The 26136-nt window shown below is 41.0% G+C and overlaps 1 protein-coding gene and 1 long non-coding RNA gene across 3 annotated transcripts; both read right to left on the bottom strand.

Annotated features, from left to right (window-relative positions):
- Positions 1-1889: 1889 nt before the first annotated feature.
- On the bottom strand, positions 1890-25546 carry LOC134356749 (tumor suppressor candidate 2-like). 2 transcript variants are annotated; one of them, XM_063067844.1, is made up of 3 exons: positions 25228-25546; positions 9417-9537; positions 1890-6336 (listed from the first exon to the last, which is right to left on the bottom strand). In XM_063067844.1, the coding sequence occupies exons 1-3, from the start codon at positions 25374-25376 to the stop codon at positions 6271-6273; spliced, it is 336 nt and encodes a 111-aa protein (XP_062923914.1). In that variant the 5' UTR covers positions 25377-25546; the 3' UTR covers positions 1890-6270. The 2 variants fall into 2 exon arrangements, with proteins under 2 accessions (XP_062923914.1, XP_062923915.1); XM_063067845.1 differs by lacking the exons at positions 1890-6336; positions 9417-9537 and adding an exon at positions 24692-24892.
- On the bottom strand, positions 10427-24603 carry LOC134356751 (uncharacterized). Its single transcript, XR_010020415.1, has 3 exons — positions 17922-24603; positions 11922-12012; positions 10427-10484 (listed from the first exon to the last, which is right to left on the bottom strand). It is a non-coding gene; the product is annotated as an uncharacterized LOC134356751 (long non-coding RNA).
- Positions 25547-26136: the final 590 nt, after the last annotated feature.

Here is a 26136-nt window from a genome sequence, read left to right on the forward strand (position 1 = left end):
TCAACTGCATGGATGAATAAAGATATACATTAAAAATATTGAAAAGACAACTGTATAAGGAATACAGAAAAAATAGTAAAGATGTTAACTATAGGGCATATGAAACTATGAGAGCTATAGTCAAGAGGGAAATTCAGATGGCCAAAAGCACATTGAGAAGGATATTGCTAATAATGCTAAGATTGACCCCAAGGAAATTAGGAATAATAATGAGGTGTTAAATTATGCAGAGGACATAGCAAATACTCTTAACTCATATTTTGCTAAAGTGTTCATCTGTGAAGGTGTTAGTAATATGCCAGTAAGTGTAGAGAAAAATAAGGTTGTTTTAAGTGACTTGGAGATCTTAGAAAATAAAAGTTCTGCTTCAGCTGAAAATTAATAAATCTCCAGGGCCAGACAACATATATTCAAGGGTACTTCAAGAGGTCTGTAATTATATATGCAAACACCTAACATGCATTTTTCAAATTAGTCTAGATTGATGAAATCTCCAAGGACTTGAAATGGGCTAACGTTGTCCTGGGATACAAGGGTGACTGTGCTGATCCTGGTAACTATAGACCAATAAGCTTAATGTATATTGTAGGTAAGATGATGGAAATACCAATAAAGAATGATATGGAAAAGCAGCTAATAAGAACAGGCATGTTAGCAGAAAGCCCGCATGGTTTCAGAAAGGGGAAATCATGTTTTACTGTTATACTGGAGTTCTATGAAGAGTCAACTAAAATTTATTATAACAGTAGAGTGGTTGATATCATTTACTTGGACTTTCAGAAGGCTTTTAACAAGGTACCCCACAAGAGGTTATAATCAAATTAGAGGCAAGGATTCAGGGTAAAGTGTGCAAATGAGTGTAGAATTGTCTCAAAAACAGAAAACGAGTTAGGGTGAGAGGACCATTTTCACATCTAGATGTTAAAAGTAGGGTTCTGCAGGAATCGGTTTTGGGGCTGCTGCTTTTTATAATTTACATTAAAGACTTGAATAAGTATATCACAAATAAAGTTTGCTGATGACAAAATTAGGGGGAAATGGGCTGATGACATTCAGGCAGCAGAATCAATAGTTAGATCTAAACAAACAGATGTGGTCAGATAAGTGGCATATGAAATTTAATGTAAGTAAATGTAAAATATTATATACAAGTAGAAGTATTAGATATAAACAAACATTGAGGGGGTCTTGAGTTAGAAAATGCACTGTATGAGAGGGATTTGGGCATCCTGGTAGACTCATCACTATCAACATCTGGACAGACAATGCACAGAGCAATTAAGAAGGCTAATATAATGTTGGGCTATATATGCGTTCAGTGGAGTTCAACTCTAAAGACATTCTCCTTAATCTGTATAATGAGCTTGTGAGGCCACACCTTGAATAGCGTGCTCAATTTTTGTCTCCATATTCTGACAGGGATGTGAAGACATTGGAGAGAGTTCAGAATCCAGGTCTGCAGGGTATGGGCTATGAAGAAAGACTGACGGGATTAAATCTTTTTATCCTAAGTAGACATAAGATGAAAGGAGACATAATAGAAGTATTCAAAATCATTAAGGATATAAGTGAAGTGGATGCCAGCTGCTACTTCAAAGTTAATCCATCAAAAAGGACACAGGACCATAGGTGGAGACTAGTTAAAAGGAGATTTCAGACTAACATCAGGAAGTATTTCTTTACCCAGCGAGTTGTGGACACGGAACAAACTAGCTAGTTGCACAGTTCAGAATAGTACCTTACAGGCTTTCAAATCTAAACTTGATAGTTATTTCAACACACTATGTGAATAGGAATTTGGCAAAATTCGTTGGGCTGAATGGCCTGTTCTTGTCAAAAACTTTCTAATGTTCTAGTCAACAAGTACCTAATGATCTGGAGAGAGAAGACACGGTAAGTAATTAAAATTTAGTTAATTAACTGTTCCGAAGGGTAACACTGATTGCAGTAATGGTGAATATAAAATGAGATTATCCAGCAAAATTTATTAAGGGAATTTGCTTTCTTTGCCTGATCCTCTAAACCTGGGAGGATTCACCTGATGGAATTTTGATTTCATGGAAAAAAAAAATCTGGATTTCCTACAGTTCTAGCAAAAGAACATGAAAAATCAACACAAGATTTTAGTTCAAATCAGTTATGAATTTATTGGATTTCAGTTGGACTACAGTTTGGAAATAAACCGTAGGGCTTCAGACTACCTAGTTTCATGGATCCAGCAAGCTCATTTTGCTGTTTCATCAGTTATCAAAAGCTGAAATCACAGGTCCAGGGGCACATAACCTCTGCTCCCACCACCCATCACCAAAAAAAGTGGCTTTCCTGGGTTGTTGGCATTTTCTGTTTTGTACACTGGTACTAGCTGATTTAGAGTTCAGGAACCATACACACACACAATTAAGATAAGAAAACATTGAGTATTCTCAGGAGAACTTTTGCTTGATTTGTGCCAATGCAAATTAGCTCATCTGGAATAAGCCAAAATTTGTGATTGATTTGAGCTGATTAGTCAGGCATAAATATTATATGAAAAAGTCCACATGAAGTTCTAGAGTCTGAACATCTTGTTATAGCTGTTGCTGACAACTAGGACTTCCTATACTTGAACTGCAGTTTATCCTTTTTTTTTTTAAAAAGAGTAACATCTTGTATTAAATGTTGTCTACAACAAAGCAAATACCACAGGTACATTGGAAGAGCATTGGAAACCAACTTTTGATATTAAAAGAGATTGTAAGGCAGTAGACCAGACAACCCCAATAGGCGGACTGCGGACCAGGTCCAGACCACGAGAACCAAATGTCTGGACTGCACCGACCCATTGGCACTTACGTGAACGCCCTTGTCGTAACATGTAAATAAAGCGCGCACTGCTCTAATTTATTTTAACCTCATCCCACACCGTACACTTGACCTACTGCGCGCTCTCTATAGTCCTCGACTAGACAGCAGCACGCACCAGCTACCCGTCTGTCATCTAAGAAGCGAATCTGTCATCTAAGCGAATTGTTACCAGTAGTAAGTCACAGACCCTAAACCAAGAACAACATGGCCTGCGCAAAAAAGCACGAAGTCGACCAGGAAAACCGTCAGTTTAAATCTGACCGGACTGATCAGTTTTGTTTTATTTTACCGGACCACACCATTGCTAAACCAACATGCTCAATATGCATGCAGTCCGTAGCTGTCTGCAAATCAGAAAATCTAAAGCCGCACTTCAACACTATGCGTGCTGCCAGTTTTAATGCCAACTACCCTGCAAAATCAGATCAACACAAACAAAAAATTGCAAATAAGATAACATTATACAAGCACTCCGTTTCTATCTGTAAGTCAACATCTGCACAAGAGAGCACAACAGCTGCATCATTGCGTGTGTCATGGAACCTTGCCAAAGATAAGCCATTCGCTGATGCCTAGTTGATTAAAACGTGTGCAATTGATATGGTTGGCAAAGTTTTAAGTTATGATGAGAAAACCAAGAAAACAGTAGTAAAGCTATTAAAGACGGGTGCCATTCTAGACTAACATGGCAACAAGGTGAGTGAATCAAGTTATTTTTGTCCATCTTATTGTGGTACAATAATATTACAATAATACTGAATTTCATTTAGAGCTACACTTCATACTTCAAATGCTACATAGCTAAATTAAGAGGGGGAGGGGGAGGGGGAGAGTGAGTGAGTGAGTGTGTGTGTGTTTCTTTCTGTATTACTACTACCACTACTAATAATAATGGTAATAGCAGCAACAACATCTGCCCATAAAACAACTTACTGGCGCAATAAAAAAAAAACCTGGACGTATTGGCCCTTGGCTTGGCATGCTTGACATAATTTGGCCCTTGTGGGAAACTAATTGGGGAACCCTGCAGTAGACCAAATGCCAGAGCAATATGATGGGACTTTAAAACCATGGTATAGGAGGGAGGACGGTACCAGAGCAGGCCACAGAAAAAGTCACTGACGGAGTGGGATGAAAAATTAAAGTTGCAAATTCAATGCCACACTTCAGAATGACTATGGAAACTCTGCAATGGAATCTGACCACTGGTGAGGCATAAACTCGTCTGGCCCTATTGCATAAATTTAGAATAGCCAGATGCACACTGAAGTTGCTCCCCAGAGCCATATTCCTCAATAAACCATGTCTATGCCACCATTGTACCCAACTACACTAACCCCATTTAAACAGATATCCACAGTCTTCCATGCCTAGATGATTCAAATACTTCTCTCGATGCTTTTTAAATATTAAAAATATTTACCTCCAACCACATCAGGTGCACCTTTTATCAGGTCACCGCTCAACCTCTTCTGCCACAAAGCAGCCGATCCAATCTCCTTATTACTGAACTGAGTGCTACATCGTAGTGAACAGTTACTCTTCTTTATCATCACGTTCATTTACTTTTCACAAGGTAAAAAGTGTTTTCCCTTCCTCATCTGGGATAAATTGCTGCAATGCAGTTAGCCAACAGAATTTAACCCCTAGTTGACACTTTGCTAGGGTGTGGCAAAACCTTCCAAACCCACAACCTCTAGCAGCTAAGATTAGTAGATGTATGGGAATTGATCGGCTGCAAGGATATTTCTACTTGAGGTCAAAGTGCTTGCACGGTAGCTGTTAGCAATATGTAGAGCATATTCAGCACATGATATACAACAGTTAAAATGGCAGTTCACCTCTCAACACATATAGGATGGAAATATAACATTACTCTTGCTATGTTCACATCTTACAAGATATTAAAATACTATTTTTTGCCACTTTAATACCATATTTAAATTTGCAAGTATTTTATTTCATTGTCTGAAAAAATTAGCTGCCAATGACAAGGACTGTCAAAACTTGTAGCTGTGGTCAAGCAGTTTCCCGCCTGATAGTTATACAGAAATCAGAATGGTTTACAAGTAAGCAACACACACAAAATGCTGGAGGAACTCATATCAGGCAGCATCTATGGAACTGAGTAAACAGTCGATTTTTCGGACAGAGACCTTTCATCAGGGACAGAACTATTTTCAATATTTAAAAAGCACCTTCATGAATCTTGATAAAGGGTCTCAGCCCATAACTTTGACAGTTTACTCTTTTCCATAGATGCTGACTGGCCTGCTGGGTTCCTCCAGCATTTTGTGTGTGTCGTTTAGATTTCCAGCATCTGCAGATTCTCTTGTGTTTGGTTTACAAATAAGTCACGCTACAAATCTGACTGACAATCTATCACGCATTTGCTGAATTCAGCTCAGATGGATTTAAAGAGCTGCAAAGGAATGAAATAAACCAGGATTTCTTTTTCTAATCATGCTCATTTCCTTATGCCATAATCCATTAAGCCCATCAAGGTCTAAGTCAAATCTTATTTTCCCACCTAATCTCCATAACTTGATGTCTCCTGTGCCCATCATTGATTCTCCTGCTACTCATCTGAAGGTAGTTTACAGTAGCCAACAAACATACTAGCAGGTCTTTAGGGTGCTCATTCAGCCACAGTGAGAATATGCAAACTCCATGCAAACAGAGATCAGGATCAAACATGGATCCCTAGAGCTGAGACACAGGAAAACCACCTATTATGCCACTGCACCAGTGAAAATGTGCAAACCTGCAGAAATGGGAAGCTTCCCAGCCAAGTTACTATCGCAGTTTTTTTCTCAGCTTGCTATAAATTTCCATTTTTACCTTGTACTTTCGGAAGAGAAGGAGTATGCATTTGTATTTTCAAGCGCTTTCCTTTTCATGTGGCATTCAAGTAGCACAAAGTTCAAAGACTTTGTGGAATCTTTTATTATATAGTATGAGAAAATTAACAAACAAAACAGTCACTCATAAATAAAACCTTGCAACTAATTTTCATAGATATGCCATTATATTTACTGCCAAATATTGTGCAGATGTGTATATACAGAACTCAAAATGTTTAAACACCCCTAATGACTGCATTAAATTAAAGCTACTATTTACATTGTCTTTAAACATATGTCACAGTAATCTAACACAATTACTTGAAATAGCACTGGAGCTCTAGTGTACATCTGTACTGTGTTCTTATAAATGAATTCAATTTTAACAGATCACTCTATAGACAATCATACAGAGGAAACGTTGAGTGTTTGGCTCTTAGCATTTAAAAACTACACGGAAATTAAACAGATGCCACACGCTCGTCAGATCAGTCTCCATCACCAACATACAGGACCATCAAAGGTTCAGCATCTGGCAAACTGCTATAGTCCAGGTTTATTTTGAAAGAAACTTCCATTCCGGTCACACCTCACATAAAACGACAGGGAAATCCACATGGATTCGCGGATGGTCCAGCTTAACCATACCCTGTGAAAATAATGAACATAGATCAACCAATGAGAGGAGGGAGGTCAAAACCAGTGAGTTTTATTTCAGTAGTGTTAAGTTTTTTTTGTGTGATCTTTTGCATTATTTAGTACTGAATTCAATGGTTAGTTCATTTAAGAGTTGACATAGGCATGATTATCCAAATGGCTTCTAAGCTGTAAGAGCTGTTACACAATTTGAACTTCAAAAGACCAGTGCCACAAATGCACGACTGAAAGATGTGAACACATGTGTAATGCAGCATTTGATGGCCCAAGTGTGAAGGTGCAGACAGAGATGAGAACATTATGGCAGTGAATTATGACAAAAACAAAGAGCTTTGACTTTAATTATTAAAACAAAACACCAGAAAAAGCTTCGAATGGGGTCTTCACTGTGAAGGCATCTCCCTTTCCACTTACAGAAACTGGAAGGTTTCTAGAATTTCAAATTTGATTGCAACTAAAAGTCAATCTTGTCTTTACACGAAGTAACAACCAGTGTTCTTGCACCTAACCCAAAACCAATGATCTCTGCTTAAAGACCTTATAAAACTAGGACAAAGGCCAAATCAGGTCACCGAACAATAGGCAAAATGTTATAACATTGGAAGGTGCAGAGAAAATTCACCAAAATGTTAACTGGGATGGAGCATTTCAGGTATGAGAAATGATTGATTGGTGAGGCTAGGTCTGTTTTCCCTAAAGGAGATGACGGACGTATACAAAAAGAGGGGCATAGACAGGGTACACCACAGGAAACTTTTCCCCATGTCATAAAACCAGGGGACATAGATTTGGCACAAAGACCAAGAGATTTAAAGGAGATCTCAGGGGGGTTGCACCTTTTCCACCCAGAGTGTGTCATAAGAACATAAGAAACAGGAGCAGGAGTAGTCCAACTGGCCCATTGAACCGACTCTGCCGTTCAGTAAGATCATGGCTAATCTGGCCATGGACTCATCTCCACCTATCTGCCTTTCCCCCATAACCCTTGGAATTCCCCGAGTATGCAAAAATCTATCTAACCTTGTCTTAAATATATTTACTGAGGTAGCCTCCACTGCTTTATTGGGCAGAGAATTTCACAGATTCCCCACTCTATGGGAAAAGCAGTTCCTCCTCATCTCTGTCCTAAATCTACTCCCCCGAATCTTGAGGCTATGTCCCTAGTTCCAGTTTCACCTACCAGTGGAGACAACTTTCTTGCCTCTATCTTTTCTATCCCTTTCATAATTTTGTATGTTTCTATAAGATCTCCTCTCATTCTGAATTCCAGCGAGAACAGTTCCAGGCGACTCAATCTCCCCTCATAGTCTAACCCCACCCCCCCCAAATCTCTGGAATCAACCTAGTGAACCTCCTCTGCACTGCCTCCAAAGGCAGCATATCCTTCCTCAAGTAAGGAGACCAGAACTGCACACAGTACTCCAGGTGCGGCTCACCAGTATCCTGTACAGTTGCAGCATAACCTCCCTGCTCTTAAATTCAATCCCTCTAACAATGAAGGCCAACACTTCATTTGCCTTCTTGAAAGCCTGCTGCACCTGCAAACCAACCTTTTGCATCAAGAACCTGGAATTCACCACTGTCAGGCTGTGAAAGCAGAGTCACCAAAAGCATTTAAACTGCCTAGTCAAAGTAGTGCAGGAGGTGGGATTATTACAAGAAAGATCCCTTTGATTGGTGTGGGCAGAATACCCGATTTACGAAGGTATGGCTACAAATCTATAACAGTTTTAGCACATTTTACATGAAAAAAAGAGGCTGCAGTGTGCCCTATAAAAGTCATGCAAAATAGACATAGGAGCAAAATTGTCATTCAGCTAGTTAAGTCTGCCTCACCATTTCATCATTGATTTATTATCCCTCAACCCCATTTTCCTACCCTCTCCCAGTTACCTTTGACACCCTTCCTGATTAACAACCTATCAACCTCTGCTTTAAAAACACTGAAAAACTTGGTTTCCACTGCCATTTGTGACAATGGTTTTCACAGATTCAGCACTGTCTAAAGAAATCCCTCATCTCTGCTCTAAAGGGATATCCTTGTATTTTGAGACTGTCTCTTATCCTAGACTTCCCCACTATAGGAAACATCCTCTTCATGTCCAGTCTATCTAGGCCTTTCAATATTTGATGGGTTTCAATGGGATCCCCCTCATTCTTCTAAACTCCAGCGAGTACAGGCCCAGAGTCATCAAATACTCCTCATAATTTAACCCTGTCATTCCCAAGGTCATTCTTGTGAATCTTCTCTGGACCCTCCCGCAGAGGAAGACTGAATTAGTGCATACTGTTTTACATAACTGATAGGCTCATGAAAAATTCCAAACAATAGGACTTCAACATGTATTACCACTGTACAATACTCATCCCTTTTAAATCATTTGTCTCTATATCCCAAACACCTTTATGTAAATATTTAGTTCACCCTTTTGTTTAAACTACAGTATCACCCAGCTGCATTTCTCTTTACTTACATGGTTAAAACTCAATATTGTGAACTTTTATCACTTCTATAATTGTAAGAAGTCCCAGTTTCTCTTTTTAAAAATCTCTCTCAATCTATCAAGCCTGCTTCAATCTTAGTTAATGCCTTTAGCAGCTTCTACACAGCCTGTCCTTCTGGTAAAGCTAGTCTCCCTGCTAGTCCAACTTAGACTGATTGTTAAAGCCCAACTACCATATAAGAGGCTGAGAATGGAAAACTCAGCAATTAATAGGCAACAAACTGGAAAAACTTCCTGCTCCATACAAATACTATATACTATACAGAGACCTGCAACATATTCGATACCGACATAACTGTTCTCAAATTTGAAGTTTCCAGGACCGAACACAATCCATGTGACACTCCAGTGCCATGGTTCAATAATGGTGGCACACTACTTGTATGCAATGGTCACTCTGCTTAACCTATACAATACCAGTCACCAACCAAACTGTTAGATTTAGGAGTTTGAGGGATTCAATACACATCATCTAAATGTACCCATTCCTTATTAAGATGAAAATTAAATCAGTCCTTCGCCCCAAGAACGTAAAATGAACCAACAATATAAAACTTGGCTCTCTCACCTGAGGTATTAAATTTTTATGAATTCTTTTCAGTTTAGCTTTTTTCCTTCCATTTTTTGTGACAAAGGTTTCTTCATAGAACTCATGAGCCAAATCGCCATCTTCATCATAGTACATTGAGCTGCATGGGCAAAATAAATGTTTAGCTAAGTTGTGAATATTTATATTTCTGCTCTGTGGGCAAAACTGTAGCCATCTTTTATTATATGAATATTTGTTAAGTGGCTGCTGCAGCTGAAAAATCTAAACTTCACTATTTCTCTGCCAAATGATCTAATTAAGTGAAAATGGTGCTTTTATTGAACTGTGGGGCTTGTCTTTCAAAGGGGTTTTACATCCAAATATCTACTGCTAAGAAAACAAAGTGCCCACTCAGATCAAGTTTAATATGCTATTATTGATATACAGCTCTTGGGGTGAACTCCCAAACAAAAGTTCTGATTCCCTGAGAATATTACCAACTCTCCTGATGATCTTTCAGTAATGCCAGCTCAATTATAAAAGAAAACGGTGGTGGACTTGCTAGGTTTGTGTATGTGTATCTGTAACTAGATCATCCAATCAGCCGTTGTAAAGGCTGGATACCCAACTGAATTTTTGTCCTATGGAAAATTTCATTAATGCTAGAAATGTAAATTAAAAGTTTAATGTTTAACTTTACCATTTCCATACTTTGCTAAGTCACTCCAAATTAAAGTCTAAACAACTGAATAAAATCAAAGAAACAGCCTTTAGTAACTGACATAACAATTAGAATGTCCCAGTTTAATCTCCACATCTGTCTTTCAGCAATATAATTGGTTTCAAAGTGCCTACTGTTGCGTGAGGAGGGAGGAGTGGAAAGAGGAGTAAAATAAATCAGGTAGCTTTCAGCTCCCAACAGCTATCCAGTTACCTATACTGAGTGTGTATATTGGATGCCAGATGAGAACAGGATCAGGTTTGCCTGTTATACCCTCCACAATTGAACAGCCTGGAACACTCACTGTCTAGGCTCACACATGAAGAATGGCCACTTTGGTGATGGCTGCCAGCACTCATGGAACCGTGCCCATCAAGAGTCAGCGCCTTCAGAAGGGAAGAAAACGGGAGGAAAAATTATGCAAAAGAACACCTTAAATAAAAAGTCAAAATATTGTGATAAACAGATGCAAAAGACCTAATAGACACCCCAGAATTTCAATAACTTTGGGTCATGTTGCACTAGTGGTTGTTTGCACACTTAAAACAATCAATTTATTTTTTAATCTATATACAGTTCTGGTTAATTGGCCATTAGTTCATCAGGGCAGCTGTTGAGATGAAACAATTCTTAAATAATAAAAACAAATCGAGAAAATAGCTGGGTTTCCCTTAGTTTATTTCGGACACTATGCCACTTAATTGGGGCAGGAGACTGCTGCCAAACATTTTCTAACTAATGTCAGTCATGTGCACATCATGTAGTCATTTGGCATTACACCGTGTCTAGAGCTAACAATTTTAAATACCTTCACTTGAGTGCGTTTATATTCAAAAAGCAGTATTTTATGTCGCTGACAGTTGGTGAGTTGTAAGCAGCAAGACAATTCAGAACTGTTTTATCCTCTGCGGTTTCAAGCATTCGGGCTTGGAATGTCAGAAAGGGCTAGGAGTGAAAGTTGAGCAATTTCACTACTTGAAGTTAGGAACTATGAAGAATTTGAAGGTATCAACAATCATCTTGAATGCTACAATGAAAACAAAGATTTGGAATATTCAATTGTCAAAAGCACTGTATCAAGTTAGTCCATTATCTGTACTAGGTGCCTGCACTATCTTGGACATTTACTGTCAAACAAAAGAACACAGCAGCATACACTGGATGAATTCCTCAATCGATAACGATCAGGAACCAGTAATACTGTAGTTTTTGTAGTGTTCTAATTTATTCTGTATTTCATTTAAATACACAATCAGCTATTCCGTTAAATGGTAGTTTGCCTTTTTTTTAAAAAAATACTTTTTAAAAACAATTTCCATGAATCTTTGGTTAATTGGGGCAGCCACCTAATTGGACAAAAATGTCTGGCCCTGATGTCTCAATTAACTGGAATTCACTGTATTCCTTCCCCAGTTATGAATGAAAGAAAAAGTGAGACAGGATTTTAAAATGAAAGGAGCTATTCTAAAATCTGACCAAACTATGTTGATGCATAGATCCTCCAACCAACTTATTACCTAAAGCAAAAAAAAAGGCTAGAAATCACTTGGTGTGAAGTGAAACTCTCAATGTCTAGGTGCACTTACTATGTGTTGCCACTGCCATAGAGAATGCACATCCCAAATTCAAACCCTGAAGTTCCATCAGTAAATGCTGCCTAGTGCCAAGGCTCAGCATTTCTGAAACCACCTTGAACTTCATTGATTTTTAACATATTTTGAGTACAGTGCTTCCTAGAAGACTTAGCCTCATGATTCGGCAATTAAGAGTCAGAATTTAAACTGCAGGATAATGAGTATTTTCTAGTAATCACAAAGACTCACCATTAGAATTTCTGCACAGGGTAGACATTTCTCCTGACAAATCTCTTTAATCCTAACCTGTCGTTAATAGGTATCGACAAATAAAGGACAGCTAAGGTAATAAAATAGTAAAAGCATGATTAGAAAGGTGACAGACAAGAGTAACACCATTTTATGTACCCTATTAAATAAGCTCCACATTTCATAATAATCTAGGAACTAATTGCATGACATATCCAGAAGAGTTAGAGCACTCTACAGTTAAGCAGTGAACAAAATGAAGCAAGTCATACCTTGTGTAATATTAAACATTTTGCCTTTTCAAATGACAGGCCACTGACAGGCGGCATGGCACGGCAGCAGCAGCCTTTCGGATCTGGTGTTACTTTAATTTAATTTTAAGGCACAATTTTTGATTAGGGCACATGGATAACAGAGCCACTACCTACCATCACCAGATACTGCTACAATACAGAGACCACCCAAAAACAAACCTGCTGGTTAAATTACTCGACCTCAGCTTGCTGAGATGATCGAGCCTACAGCCCTTGGAGTTGACTAATGCTGGGGGCCGGAGGTGGGGACGTCGTAAGCGGTGTGCAAGGAAGCGGAAGCGAGGCAAGTGGGCAGGAGTCCATGCCAGGAAAAAAGCAAACCCTAGCTGGCCGGCTCTCCCGTCCATTCTGCTCTCCAATGTCTGCTCCCTGGACAATAAATTGGACTACATCCGACTCCAATGAAATACTCAGCGGGAGTACAGAGTCTGCTGTGCGTATGTTTTCACGGAAACGTGGCTCATCGACAGAATCCCAGAAGCCGCCATTCAGCTGGACGGGCTCGTTTTGTTTCGAGCAGATAGAGATGCAGCTCTTTCTGGCAAGACTCATGGTAGTGGCTTGTGTGTTTACATCAATACAGAATGGTGCAAGAACTCTGTGCTGGTTTCCAGATACTGCTTATCGCTAGTGGAGTTAGTGACTGTTAGATGCAGACCATTTTATTTACCAAGGGAATTCACCACTGTCCTTATAGTCAGTGTCTACATTCCCCCCAGCGCTAATGCAAAGGAGGCACTCTGTGAACTGTATGGGGCTATTAGCGAACTGCAGAACGTACACCCTGATGGACTGTTTATTTTCGCTGGAGATTTTAACCACACGAACCTTAAGTCAGTGCTCCCCAGATTCCATCAGAACGTGGACTTTGCGACGAGAGGGGGAGCGTGTTGGACCTTGTTTACACAAACATTCCCAATGCGTACTGGGCGGAACCCCGCCCCCATCTCAGTTACTCAGACCACATCTCTGTTATGCTAATCCCAGCATACAGATCGCTCGTCAGGCGCTCCAGACCAGTTCAGAAGCAGGTGAAAACCTGGCCAGCAGGAGCCATCTCTGTTCTTCAAGACTGCTTTGAGCACACTGACTGGCACATGTTCAGGGAGGCTGCAACCGATGACGACTCTACCAACTTAGATGAGTACACGGCATCAGTGACTAGCTACATCAGCAAGTGCATCGATGACGTCACTGTGGCCAAGACCATCACTACACGCGCTAGCTAGAAGCCATGGATGACCGTGGGGGTGTGTGCGCTGCTGAGGACCCCTGACTCCGCCTTCAGAGCAGGTGACAAGGCAGCCCTAACAACAGCAAGGGCCAAACTGTCCCGGGCCATCAGAGAGGCAAAGCATGCACACGCCCAGCGAATCCACAGCCACTTCCAGGACAGCGGCGCATGTGGAAGGGCATTCAGGACATCACCAACTACAAGACAACACCACCTGTCTGTGCTGGTGATGCCCCCCTCCCAGATGCGTTGAACAACTTCTACGCTTGTTTTGAGGCAGAAAATAACGTGGCGGCGAGGAAGACCACCCCTCCTCCAAACGACCAGGTGCTGTTGTTACGTCATCAGCAACAATGAATATACAATTGAGTCAAGTTTTATAAACAAACATAAACATTTATTAAACTCTGCTCAACAATAGCGAAAAGTATTCAAATGAATAACTTAACTGGAAGTTAACTGCTATACGGCAACTCTGGAACAGTTCTTAAAAGGGTAAATTCGAAGTCCAAGTGATTTACACAGTCAATAAGGAGAGACTTCTCTGGGAACGGATTTCTTCAAAGACATGATGTTACTGCTGATTCTGGCCAAAGGATTCATGACGAAGGAAGTAAAACGGTTTAAAGGAACTGAACTTTTCCTGGCGAATGAACACTGCAAAAACCTTCCTGATCTTGCAGGGGTTATCTCAGATGCAGGTCACTATTCCTGAACGAAGATCCAATAAGGTCGATCCTTTATGAAACTGCTGAACGACACCAACTTTACTCAATCCTTCAGGTTCCCGTACTTTAGTAAGGTCTTCACTCTCCAATACTAGATGTAAAATAGAAAGTAAAACTCCACTTTAAAACAAAACTGCGTCATGAGACGAATACGCAGCATAATGGAGTAACTGATGAATTAAACAACGAATCGACTGCGTAACAACATATACCTGTTGAGAACATGTCATCACGTCACCTCACACTGGCAGGGAAATTATATCACCCCACCATCACAAGACCATTACATCATGCTCACAAGATACTCAATTACATCATGGTCATATGACAGTCACAAGATTACCACGAGGTATGTAACACTGTGTTTTACCGTAGCCGACGTGAGGAGAACCTTGTGCGGGGTCAACCCACGGAAGGCTGCTGGACCAGATGATATTCCCGGCAGAGTGCTTAGAGGATGTGCAGAGCAGCTAGCAGAGATTCTCACTGACATCTTCAACATCTCCCTGAGCAGCGCCGTCATTCCTACGTGCTTCAAGGCTGCCACCATCGTCCCCATGCCGAAGAATTCTTCAGTGTCCTGCCTCAAAAACTACCATCCCGTTGCACTCACATCCATCAACATGAAGTGCTTCGAGAGGTTTGTCATGAGGCACATCAAGACCCTGCTGCCCCCCTCACTAGACCCCCTGCAGTTCACATACCATCCCAACTGTTCAACAGACGACGCCATTGCCATCACCCTCCACCTGGCCCTAACCCACCTGGACAAAAAAAGACACGCAGGTTCGAATGCTGTTCATAGACTTCAGTTCAGCATTCAACACAATCATTCCTCAGAAACTGACTGGAAAGCTGAGCCTACTGGGCCTGAACACCTCCCTCTGCAACTGGATCCTAGACTTCCTGACTGGGAGACCTCAGTCAGTCCGGGTCGGGAGCAGCATCTCCCAACACCATCACACTGAGCACGGGGGCACCCCGGGGCTGTGTGCTCAGTCCACTGCTGTTCACTCTGCTGACCCACGACAGGCTGCAGCACACAGCTCGAACCACATCAGGTTCACCGATGACCCAACCATGGTGGGTCTCATCAGCAAGAACAATGAGTCAGCATACAGAGAGGAGGTGCAGAGGCTAACAGACTGGTGCAGAGCCAATAACCTGTCTCTGAATGTGAACAAAACAAAAGAAGATAGTTGTTGACTTCAGGAGGACACGGAACAACCATTCTCCACTGAACATCGATGACTCCTCTTTAGAGATCATTAACAGCACCAAATTTCTTGGTGTTCACCCGGTGGAGAATCTCACCTGGTCCTTCAACACCAGCTCCATAGCAAAGAAAGCCCAGCAGCGTCTCTACTTTTTACAAAGGCTGAGAAAAGTCCATCTCCCACCCCCCATCCTCACCACATTCTACAGAGGTTGTATTGAGAGCATCCTGAGCAGCTGCATCACTGCCTGGTTCAGAAATTGCACCATCTCAGATCGCAAGATCCTGCAGTGAGGTCAGCTGAGAAGATCATCGGGGTCTCTCTTCCCGCCATTACAGACACTTACACCACACGCTGCATCCATAAAGCAAACAGCATTATGAAGGACCCCACACACCCCTCATACAAACTCTTCTCCCTCCTGCCATCTGGAAAAGGCACCGAAGTATTCGGGCTCTCATAACCAGACTATGTAACAGTTTCTTCCCCCAAGTCATCAGACTCCTCAATACCCAGAGCCTGGACTGACACCAACCTACTGCCCTCTACTGTGCCTATTGCCTTGTTTATTATTTATCGTAATGCCTGCACTGTTCTGTGCATTTTATGCAGTCCTGGGTAGGTCTGTAGTCTAGTGTAGTTTTGTGTTGTTTTACGTAGTTTTGAATTGTTTCATGTAGCACCACTGTCCTGAATAATGTTGTCTCGTTTTTACTGTGTACTGTACCAGCAGTTATGGTCAAAATGACAATAAAAAGTGACCTGACTTGACAAAACATTTGCTTAAAACAAGTAAATCTGTCCCAGATTATCTGCAACCAGGCCATATAAGGGGAAGAACACTGCCAAGCTCAGCTAACACCAAGTACACAAGACGCTGACTGTCCAATGTCTTACATCAAAATACATTGGAAACAAGTACCCTTAGGCTACCTCTTCCAGAACGAATTAACAAAAACCTATAAAGTATAAACTTCACCTTTAACTTTTTGGTGCTACAGTCTCAAATTGTATTTCTCAACTCTGTGTGTGTGTGTGTGTGTGTGTGTGTGTGTATGTATGTATATATATACACACACACATATATATACATATACGTACACACACACACACATACACACACACAGCTGACTAGTTACAGCAGGCCATTTGTTTTAACTACTGCATACAAAAAGTCTAAGAACTTCATTTATCCTGAGCTTTACCATTTTTGCACTCATTCTCATGTGGTTGGGAAGGGCAAGAAGTGGTCAGGACATAGTTTTGGAAGGGTAAAAGAAACTTATTTATATTGTCCCATACACATTTCATTAGGTATTATGATTAGACAAAAAATGCAATAGACTATTCACATAAATAATGGCTTCAAAATGTCAGAGACCCAATTTTCTGACAGCTTACATCCTGAGGCATTAGCAAGCAGTGAGGATACTCTTCACTTGCCCGGATGAGTGAGGTTCCAACAACTCAAGATGTTCAGCACCACAAGGGCAAAGCAGCCTGCTTGATTGGTACCTTGTGCACCACCACCACGAATGTACATCAACATAAACACAATGCACCATTTATTCATCTAGGCTACAACAACAGCACCTCCCAAAACAATCTCTAGCTCTAAGAGCTCCCCATCATTGTAGGAGAATCTTCACAAAAAAAGCCTGACGTGGTTTAAGTCAGCCTGTCTACCTGTTTCTAAAGGACAATTAGGGATAGGCAATGAACCTCACATTGACAGCAACACTCAGATTCTGAAAATGAAAATAATTAAAGGGGGGCAGGGTGGGCAGCTATGCAGAAACCATTAATATTAAATGCCCTGACTGTAATTCATGCTGCTTGTCTTTCATATTTAATACATACACATTCTTCACATAAATAAGTCCTTCACCACTGTTATTTTGCCTTTCAACTCAGATATTTAACACAGAAAGTTCATAATTTTCCTACATTCTGAAAATTAGGTATGAAAAAAACAACTAGCCATGTAGTTTTGAACTTAATTTGAAACCTCACATCAACCGAATCTTTTTGCACATTTAAGAGTTTTGCACTTACGGTGTTAACTATCAAACCATTTCATGAATGTTGAAAAAATATAGATATAAAGCTCAACTAAACTAAACTAAATCAGTATCATTCAGTAAACAGAATCTGGAACTCCAATTACTTGGTCAATGTGTGACCTTTGCATCCAGAATCAGAAATGGGCAAACAAATCACCGTTAAGCAGCTCTGAATCATCAGAAGTAATTGGCAACATTCCCTGAATTGTGCAACAATTAGTTAGTCTTAATTTTCCAGTTCTGCTTGTCTACTTGTATCCAAAATTTGACTGAAATCTTATTGCTATCAGAGTAATAATTTGCCAGTGAATATTAGCAGTTGGCTGTTTATTAGCATAGCAATTCAGCCCTAGAATAATAAAGGGCAGACATCCATTATGTAATGTACTCTGCAACTATAAAATCACTACAGAATCAATTTAAGTAGAAAAGCAAAGCAGTAACCTCTAGAAGAACTCAACACCAAACCATCTGTACACTCGATTCACTGTAGTGCTTATGGTCCTCCAGCACAAACACGACAAACACGACTGCTACTTAATAGCCATGCATTATTTTAGACGACTTGGCTCAAACTGCAGATCATGCTGAAAAAAACTGGCTGGGAACTCTGCTTTTTACATGGCTGCACCAGATAGCTGGTGTGAAATCTTGCCCTTTGCCAATACTGCCTCAGCAATGAATTGACCACAGCCTTTTATGGAGAGGTCGTCTCTGAGGGTCAGTGTTGGGTGGATCAGGAGAGTAATGTGACCATTTTACACTGAGAACAGCAATGAGTGCAGATCATTGATGGGACTGTCAGCATCTCCTCCGTGTATTGATCACCTTTTTGGAGGGAACTTCAGTTGCCTTCTTCCTCCTTCCGTGTGGCTCCACAACTCTCCCAGCCCAGAGATTTCTCCATAGTAACAAGCTCAACAATGTTCAGCATTAATCCACAATGATGGCACCAGCTCTCAGAAGCAGCTTCTCCACACAGACAGGCTCATTGCTAGACATGCACCTGATTCTCAGCACAGCAGATGTAAGACCAGGAATTTGGCTAAGTTTCTCACTTTGATATGAGAACAAGCACAAGCTTGGATCAGTATTTAAAAAAATGTCAGTGTATTTGGAAACCTTACATAGTACTGCAAATGCTTACCAAACCAACACAGGATGGTCTCAAATTTTTAGATTTGTAAACATTCAGGAAGTTTTCCTCGCCTGTTTAAAAAAAAGTGCCCAATTCTAAATAAACACACCTCTCTCGGCTACGGCAGTTGTGCCATGCAAGTTACCTTATAATTAAAACACACGTGTTTTGAGGGTCAAGATTCCCCTTCACAGATCAAACAGAGGATAAAGGAGTTCATATACTCTGAGGGAAATTTCACATGGGTAGGAACAGGAGAGAATACCAGATGATTGGTTAACTACACTTTTAATAACTGCATCAATGATTGGATTATTGTAGGAATGAAAAAAAGTGTTTCAGCTCGACATTTAACACCATCACCCCGCTCAATAGTGATACTAATCAACAAGCTTCAAAGCCTGGGCCTTCCTCATCAGGAGACCAGTCAGTGCAGATCAGTAATGATATTGCTTTCTTGCTGACATCAACACAAACACACTTGAAGGTTGCATGTTGAGCCCACTGCTCTCATCTCTCTACACTCATGACTACATGGCTCAGCACAAATACCATCTATAAATTCACTGATGACACTACTGTCGTTGGCAGGATCTCAGGCAGCGACGAAGTGGTGTACGGGAGTGAGACAGATCAGCTGGCTGAGCAGTGTCGCAACAACAATCCTGCACTCAATGTCAGTCAGCAATACCAAACAATTGATTGTGGACTTCAGGAACGGGAGATTGGGAGACACACACCTGCCCTCATTGAAGGTACAGGAGTGGAAAAGGTGAGCATTTTCAAAGGCATTAACACCTCAAAGGATATATTCTGGGTCCAACATGCTGATGCAATCATGAAGGCATGCTAGTGGCTGTATGTATTCAGAGTTTGAGTAGATTTATTAGGTCAAAGATTTTAACAAATATCTACAGATGCTGGAGAGCATTCAGACTGGTTTCATCACAGCCTGGTATGGAGGTTCCAACACACAAGATCAAGAGGCTGCCAGCTCCACAGGCACAAGCCTCTCCAACATCAAGGGGATCTTCAAACGGCAACGTCTCAAAGCAGCATCCATCATTACGGACCCTCAATGTCCAGGACATGCCATCTTCTCATTCCTACCATCAGGGAGGAGATCAGGAGCCTAAAAACACTCAACATTTTGGGAACAGTTTTTCCCCCTCTGTAGACTTCTGACTAGGCCTCATTCATTCTCTTTCGCACCATTTTTTATTGCTGCCATAAAACAACAAATTTCATGATATATCAGTGATAATAAATTTGACTGATTAAGATGAGGTTGAAACAGAAAATAACATTGAAACTAAACTTTTATATTTCAAGTTTTTAAATAATTTGACCCAACTCTAGATGTATTATTTTGATCTGCGATTACAGTGAGTTCTGGTTAACTGGGACAGCAGAACCAGTACGTTGTCGCCAAATTAGTGGCTGCCCCAATTAGGTGAAGTTTCACAGAAATAATTTAAAAAGTACAAAAAAGACAAACTGCCGTTTAAATGAAATACAGAAGAAATTAGAACTTTACCAAGACTACTGCAGTACTATAAAACTGTGCTTTAGTTTCTAATATTCACAGATGCAACCATGTATTTTTGATTGACTGTAAATGGCACAAATTCAGCACAGACACTTAGTGCAGATAATGGACTGCCTTCAAACAATACTTTCGACGATTACCTCCTCCAAATCTTCATTTTCATAGTAACATTCAAGATGATTGCTGATACCTTCAAATTCTTTGCCATTCTTAACTTGAAATAGTGAAGTAGTTTTATTTTCATGCCTGGCCGTTTCTGGCATCTCCGAGCTGGACTGCTTGAAACCATAGTGAGTAACACAGTTCTAGACTGTCTTACTGCTTATTACTTGCCAACTATCAGTGACATAAAACACTTTTTTTTAAAAATACAAACACACAGAGGTGGCACTATTTAAAAACCGTACGCTCTACACACAGTGTAATCTCTGACAGGAACACAACATGCACAGAAACTTCAGCAACAGTCTCCTGTCCCAATTAAGTGGCATAGAGTCCCAAATAAACAAAAGGAATCCAGGCTATTTTCTCAATTTGGTTCTGTTATTTAAGAGATGTCCCCTGATGGCCCAATTAACCAGAATCCACTGTATATGACTGATACAATTTGGAATACTGCTCTTTAGGTGAGTAAACTTCCCTGGATTTGTGTGTGTTTGGAGCACAGGCTCAATTCTCATTCAATGATAACTAAGCTGGTTTTACCAAAGGACTGCACTTGACATTCTGCCAATCAACAAACCAATTATAGCTCGTTTGACTTGTCCTTTTCCAAAGCTGAAGTGGGATTCTTGGCAAGAGGATTAAAACCATTCACAATTTCCCATTATGGGTAAATGTGTAATTGAAACTAAAGGCCAAGGCTCAAATATGGGCTATAGATATTTTCTGAAGATCAAATACAAGCCAGTATCCTTAGGTGAATAATAATGTAATTATAAAAACAGTATTCTGTATATACTCAGCAGGTCAGGCAGCACCTGTGAAGAGAGAAACAATTCAGAGTTCAGTTCAATGGTCTTTCATCAGGACAAGGAACAGAGAAACAGGTTAAGATACAGAAAGGGCAAGGGGTGAAGAGGGAAAGTATGATTAGAAAGAGGAAAGATGTAAATGAGAGGAATGATATAGTAAGTAAAAGGCGTAAATGTAGAATATTCTGAAATTATCAAAACAACAGAAGGAATGCTACAAATTATATTAGAGGAGGCTCTAATTTGAATTTCTAAAAAATGTGTTATTCCTGATGAAAGAATGTAGGAGGCCAAAAACAGATCAAAGTACAAAAGGGATGGAGAATTAAAGTGACAGTTGATTAGAAGCTTAGGGCCACAACTGTGGACTGAAGCAAATACAGAAGCCACATTGTGAACAAATGACTGAATATTGCATAGGTAAATCACTGCTTCACATAGAAAATGTGTTCTGGATTGTGAACAGGAAGGTTACAAATATGCATTAATTGGATTTACTATTGCTGAATGAAAATGGGTAATGGAAATTAAAATATTTTGAAATGATTTTCAGACAGGATCAAAAATCCAAAAGGATCAAACTGTTACAAAGTAAAAATATCAAAATTCCTAATATATGGCTCACACTGTTTGGAGCAAAGAACTGCCAATCCAACACAGAAACAGAAAATGCTAGAAGAGGCAGCATCAGTGGAGAAATATTCAGGACAAGAATATTTCAGAACTAGAATTCTATTATTTGAAAAATCTTGTCATTTGATGGTCAAAATTTCCCCATGCCATTTTCTTATGTTGGCCCAAAATGGCAACTCAAACATGAGGAATTCTGCAGATGCTGGAAATTCCAGCAACATACATCAAAGTTGCTGGTGAACGCAGCAGGCCAGGCAGCATCTATAGGAAGAAGTACAGTCGACGTTTCAGGCCCAGACCCTTCGTCAGGACTAACTGAAGGAAGAGCTAGTAAGAGATTTGAAAGTGGGAGGGGGAGGGGGAGATCCAAAATGATAGGAGGAAACAGGAGGGGGAGGGATGGAGCCGAGAGCTGGACAGGTGATTGGCAAAAGGTGATATGAGAGCATCATGGGACAGGAGGCCCAGGGAGAAGGAAAAGGGGGAGGGGGGGGAAACCCAGAGTATGGGCAAGGGGTATAGTCGGGGGGGGGGAGAGGGGGGAGAGAGAACATGTGTATATAAATAAATAACGGATGGGGTACGAGGGGGAGGTGGGGCATTAGCAGAAGTTTGAGAAGTCAATGTTCATGTCATCAGGTTGGAGGCTACCCAGACGGAATATAAGGTGTTGTTCCTCCAACCTGAGTGTGGCTTCATCTTTACAGTAGAGGAGGCCAAAATGGCAACTGTTGTTTTCACCACTGGCAGTATCTGGGTTAATTGAAGCTGGCTCATACCCGAGCAAACAAGTGAATTTTAAATGGCCAACAAAACAGCAATGCAAATTACATTAAATCTGGTTTGCCAAAGTCTGGCACCCACAGCAATTAGCAAGTAACTAAAGATCAACAGCATCTCCCAACCTGCTGACAGGTACTACTGGAAAGGTCATTTTTCTTGAGTCACTGTGGAGCAGGGTTTCAATCTGAAACAATGACAATTGCTTTCTCCTCAAAGATACCGATTGGCCTGCTAGAGTTTCTCCACCACTGTGTGCTGCTTCATACTTCAACAACTATCTAAAGCTCTCTTGCTTAAAGTCAACTTGCCAGCTTTTTTCCCCTCTGCACATTCATTGTAATGCACCTTCCATAACTCATATTACAAAAAAACACAAGAGCCCTGTAGAACTCGACTGAAAAGAAAAGGCTTCCAGTCATTAAAAATGTGTCAACTACCTACTGCTACCTGCCACTGAGCAAATTTATTAATAACCTTCTCCTTTTGGATACAATGGACTTTTGATCAACCTACAACTGGAGCTTGTCAAAGCCCGTTAGGCTTCATCTTCCTTGTGGAGACAGCTAAGACATATTCATTAAGAACCCAATTAATATTTTTCCACTTCCAGACAGAGGTAAATGGAAACTTTGAATCTCTGATAGTTGTCCTGATTTTCTTTATGTAAAACAAGATCTTTGGATTTAATTTTTCCTCTTGCAGTATTCTTTCATGACTTAATTTCCAATGTTCTTCTTAATTTCACACTTTCTGACCTTTGACTATTAATTTGTCAGCATTCTCACATGCGTAAACTGCTTTTCAGTCAAATGCACTCAATTTTACTTTCAAGTCATGACCATGTAGGCTGAGATGCCTCCACACAAACCAGTCTTTGCTCAGCCCTGTACAGTTAAAAGGCTTTGGTGCGCTCAAGAACACAGCCAGTATACTACTAAGCAATACTGCACTGTCAGAAAGCTAGGTCTTAAATTATTCAGGTAGACAGACTATTCAGAAATGTAAGTTATAATAAAAATGAACCAAAAACTAATTATGGAAACAAATGTATGAATCAATAGCTGCATAAATCAAATCTGAGATCTTTGAAGCCAGATACACACCTCAAATCCCTCAGAACTAGTCAAGGAATGATAGCGATTTTTGATGATTTTCCTAAAATGTTATTTGCCTGCCAGTAGGCAGATTTTTTTTTAAACAGCCAAGATATTGTACAAGCTTTCAGTTAGATAAGTCTTTTAACCTTTTCAAGACCAGAACTAACGTTGTCTTTAACAAATAAACAATCATATACCTAAATAATACATTTACTTTGGATTTTGAAATCATTATATTTGTAAGTGCAAAGCAATGTGTGCTGTGGCAAACAGGAATCCTCATAAGTGCATTTAGTGGCCACTTTATTAGGTACAGGAGGTACCTAATAAAGTGGTCATTGAGTATATTTGTGATATTTTGCTGCTGTAACCCATCCAATTCAAGATTCAACATATTATTGTGTTCCGCACACCCGTTAACATGTGATCATTTGAGTTACTGTTGCCTTCCTGTCAGTTTGAACCAGCCCAGCCATTCTCCTCTGAGCTCCCTCATTAACAAAGTGTTTCTTCCCACAGAACTGCTCATTGAGTGTGTTTTGTTTCTCACATCATTATCTGTAAACTCTAGAGACTGTTCTGTGTGAAAATCCCAGGAGACCAGCAGTTTCTGAGATATTGAAACTACCCCCGTCTGGCACAATGATTCCACAGTCAAGGTCACTTAGATCACATTTCTTCCTCATTCTGATGTAGAGTCTGAACAACTGAACCTCTTGACATTATGTGCATGCTTTTATGCCTTGAGCTGCTGCCATCTGATTGGCTGACAACATTCCCCCTAAATTTTTTTTACAGCAATGCAGACCAAGCATTGCTCTGAACAGGACATTTTCCACGGCTTGAAAACTGCACAACATTGTATATTATCATAAAAAAGAAAATTCCAGCTGTGCCATAAAGGTTATGTGTACGGGAGTGTTGTAGTGACTGTGATGCTGCGCAGTTTAGAAGGAAGAAAGTGGTGGCTGAATAGGTACTTGCATTAACGAGGTGTACCTCATAAAGTGGGCACTGAGTTTACTTACACAGAACAACAGTGACAGTAATTTGAAGAAACTGTTTCCTTTAGTGAGCCTTGAAAAGTGTTGCTACCATAACAGCCAGATGTGCAGAGTCACTTTCCCTCCCAATTAACTACAGGTTCATAGGGTCTCCAATGGGAATTCATCAGAGCGGCAATTAAAAGAAAGATAAACAGGAGAGTATGGCAACGAGCGAACTTCTGAGTACCGATCCACCTACAAGAATGCAAAACCAAAACTGAGCACTAACCAAATAAGACTGAAAACATCGTGTGGTGCAAATTAATAACACCCGAGTAGCAAATGCAAACCACTGAATAATATGGCTTGTAATATTTTGTCTGTACATCGCCCAGCCTCACACCTGCCTACACAAGAGAAACCTCCCGCACCAGCCTTCAAACCCACCTACACCTACACCCACACCCACCCGCCCCACTCAATTCCCGGGTTCCACACCACCCCGAGGCCTTCCCCACCCCAATCAGTCTCCACAGCCACATACCCCGCCCCAACCCACCCCGGCTCTCCACCCCCCCCCCACCCCTTACCTCCTGCGGCTGAATACGAAGGGGGTAGCACCTAGCCGCCCGCTGCGGTACCGGGCCAGGCTCTGCTGGCGTTCGCCGTCGGCTGTGTCGGTGACGGCGCCCGAGCCGAAGGGCCAGAAGCTGCGGCCTTTGGAACTGCTGCCGCCCATGTCAGCGGGAGACCATCCCCAGCGGCCAGGCTCGGGGACGGGCAGAGTGCGGGGAGAGGCCGGAACCGGGGCCGCCACCGCCTGTCGTTCCCCTTCTCCTCACTCGTGTCAGCGCCAGTCACAAGGACCCCACCTGCGACCAGGAACTGTCTACGCAGCCGCCTGACAGAAGAACAACTTCCGCTCGGTGGGCAGGATGTGACGTTGGTGCGGGCGAAGCCGGGCTTGGTTACCTGATTTAGGTGGGTGCGTTGGTTTGAATGCTCCATTATTACTAACGGACTCTTGTTAATAATAAAATACATGTTTCATAACATTGCAGTGCTGTTCTTAAACACATGACCAAAAGATATAGCAGTATATGGATCATCTGCAGAGGAGGAGGAATGCTAAATGGAGTGTAATGCGGGCAAGTGTGAGAGGTTTCCCTTCGGGAGGTCAAATGTAAGGGAATAGTACGTACAGTGTTAATGGCAGGACCTGAACAACCTTGATGTATAGAGGGAACTCGAGGTCCAAGTCCATAGCACGCTTAATGTGGTGCACAAGTTGATAGGATGGTAAAGAAAGCATATGGCATGCTTGATTTTATTAGTTAAGCCATTAAGTTGAAGGGTCAGGAAGGTATGTTGCACCTTTGTAGAACTCTGGTTGGGCTGCATCTGGAGTATTGCCTTCTAGCAACACACATCAAAGTTGCTGGTGAACGCAGCAGGCCAGGCAGCATCTCTAGGAAGAGGTGCAGTCGACGTTTCAGGCC

This window comes from Mobula hypostoma, chromosome 15 (assembly GCF_963921235.1).
Source record: "Mobula hypostoma chromosome 15, sMobHyp1.1, whole genome shotgun sequence".
Taxonomy (NCBI): Eukaryota; Metazoa; Chordata; class Chondrichthyes; order Myliobatiformes; family Myliobatidae; genus Mobula; species Mobula hypostoma.

Excerpts from the sequence above, each read along its gene's own strand:
- LOC134356749 (XM_063067844.1), bottom strand. The coding sequence starts at position 25,376 with ATGGGCGGCAGCAGTTCCAAAGGCCGCAGCTTCTGGCCCTTCGGCTCG. Across the intron at positions 9,538-25,227 it reads TTCGTATTCAGCCGCAGGAG|CTCAATGTACTATGATGAAG; the intron begins GTAAGGGGTGGG and ends TTGCCCATGCAG. Across the intron at positions 6,337-9,416 it reads ATAAAAATTTAATACCTCAG|GGTATGGTTAAGCTGGACCA; the intron begins GTGAGAGAGCCA and ends TTATTTTCACAG.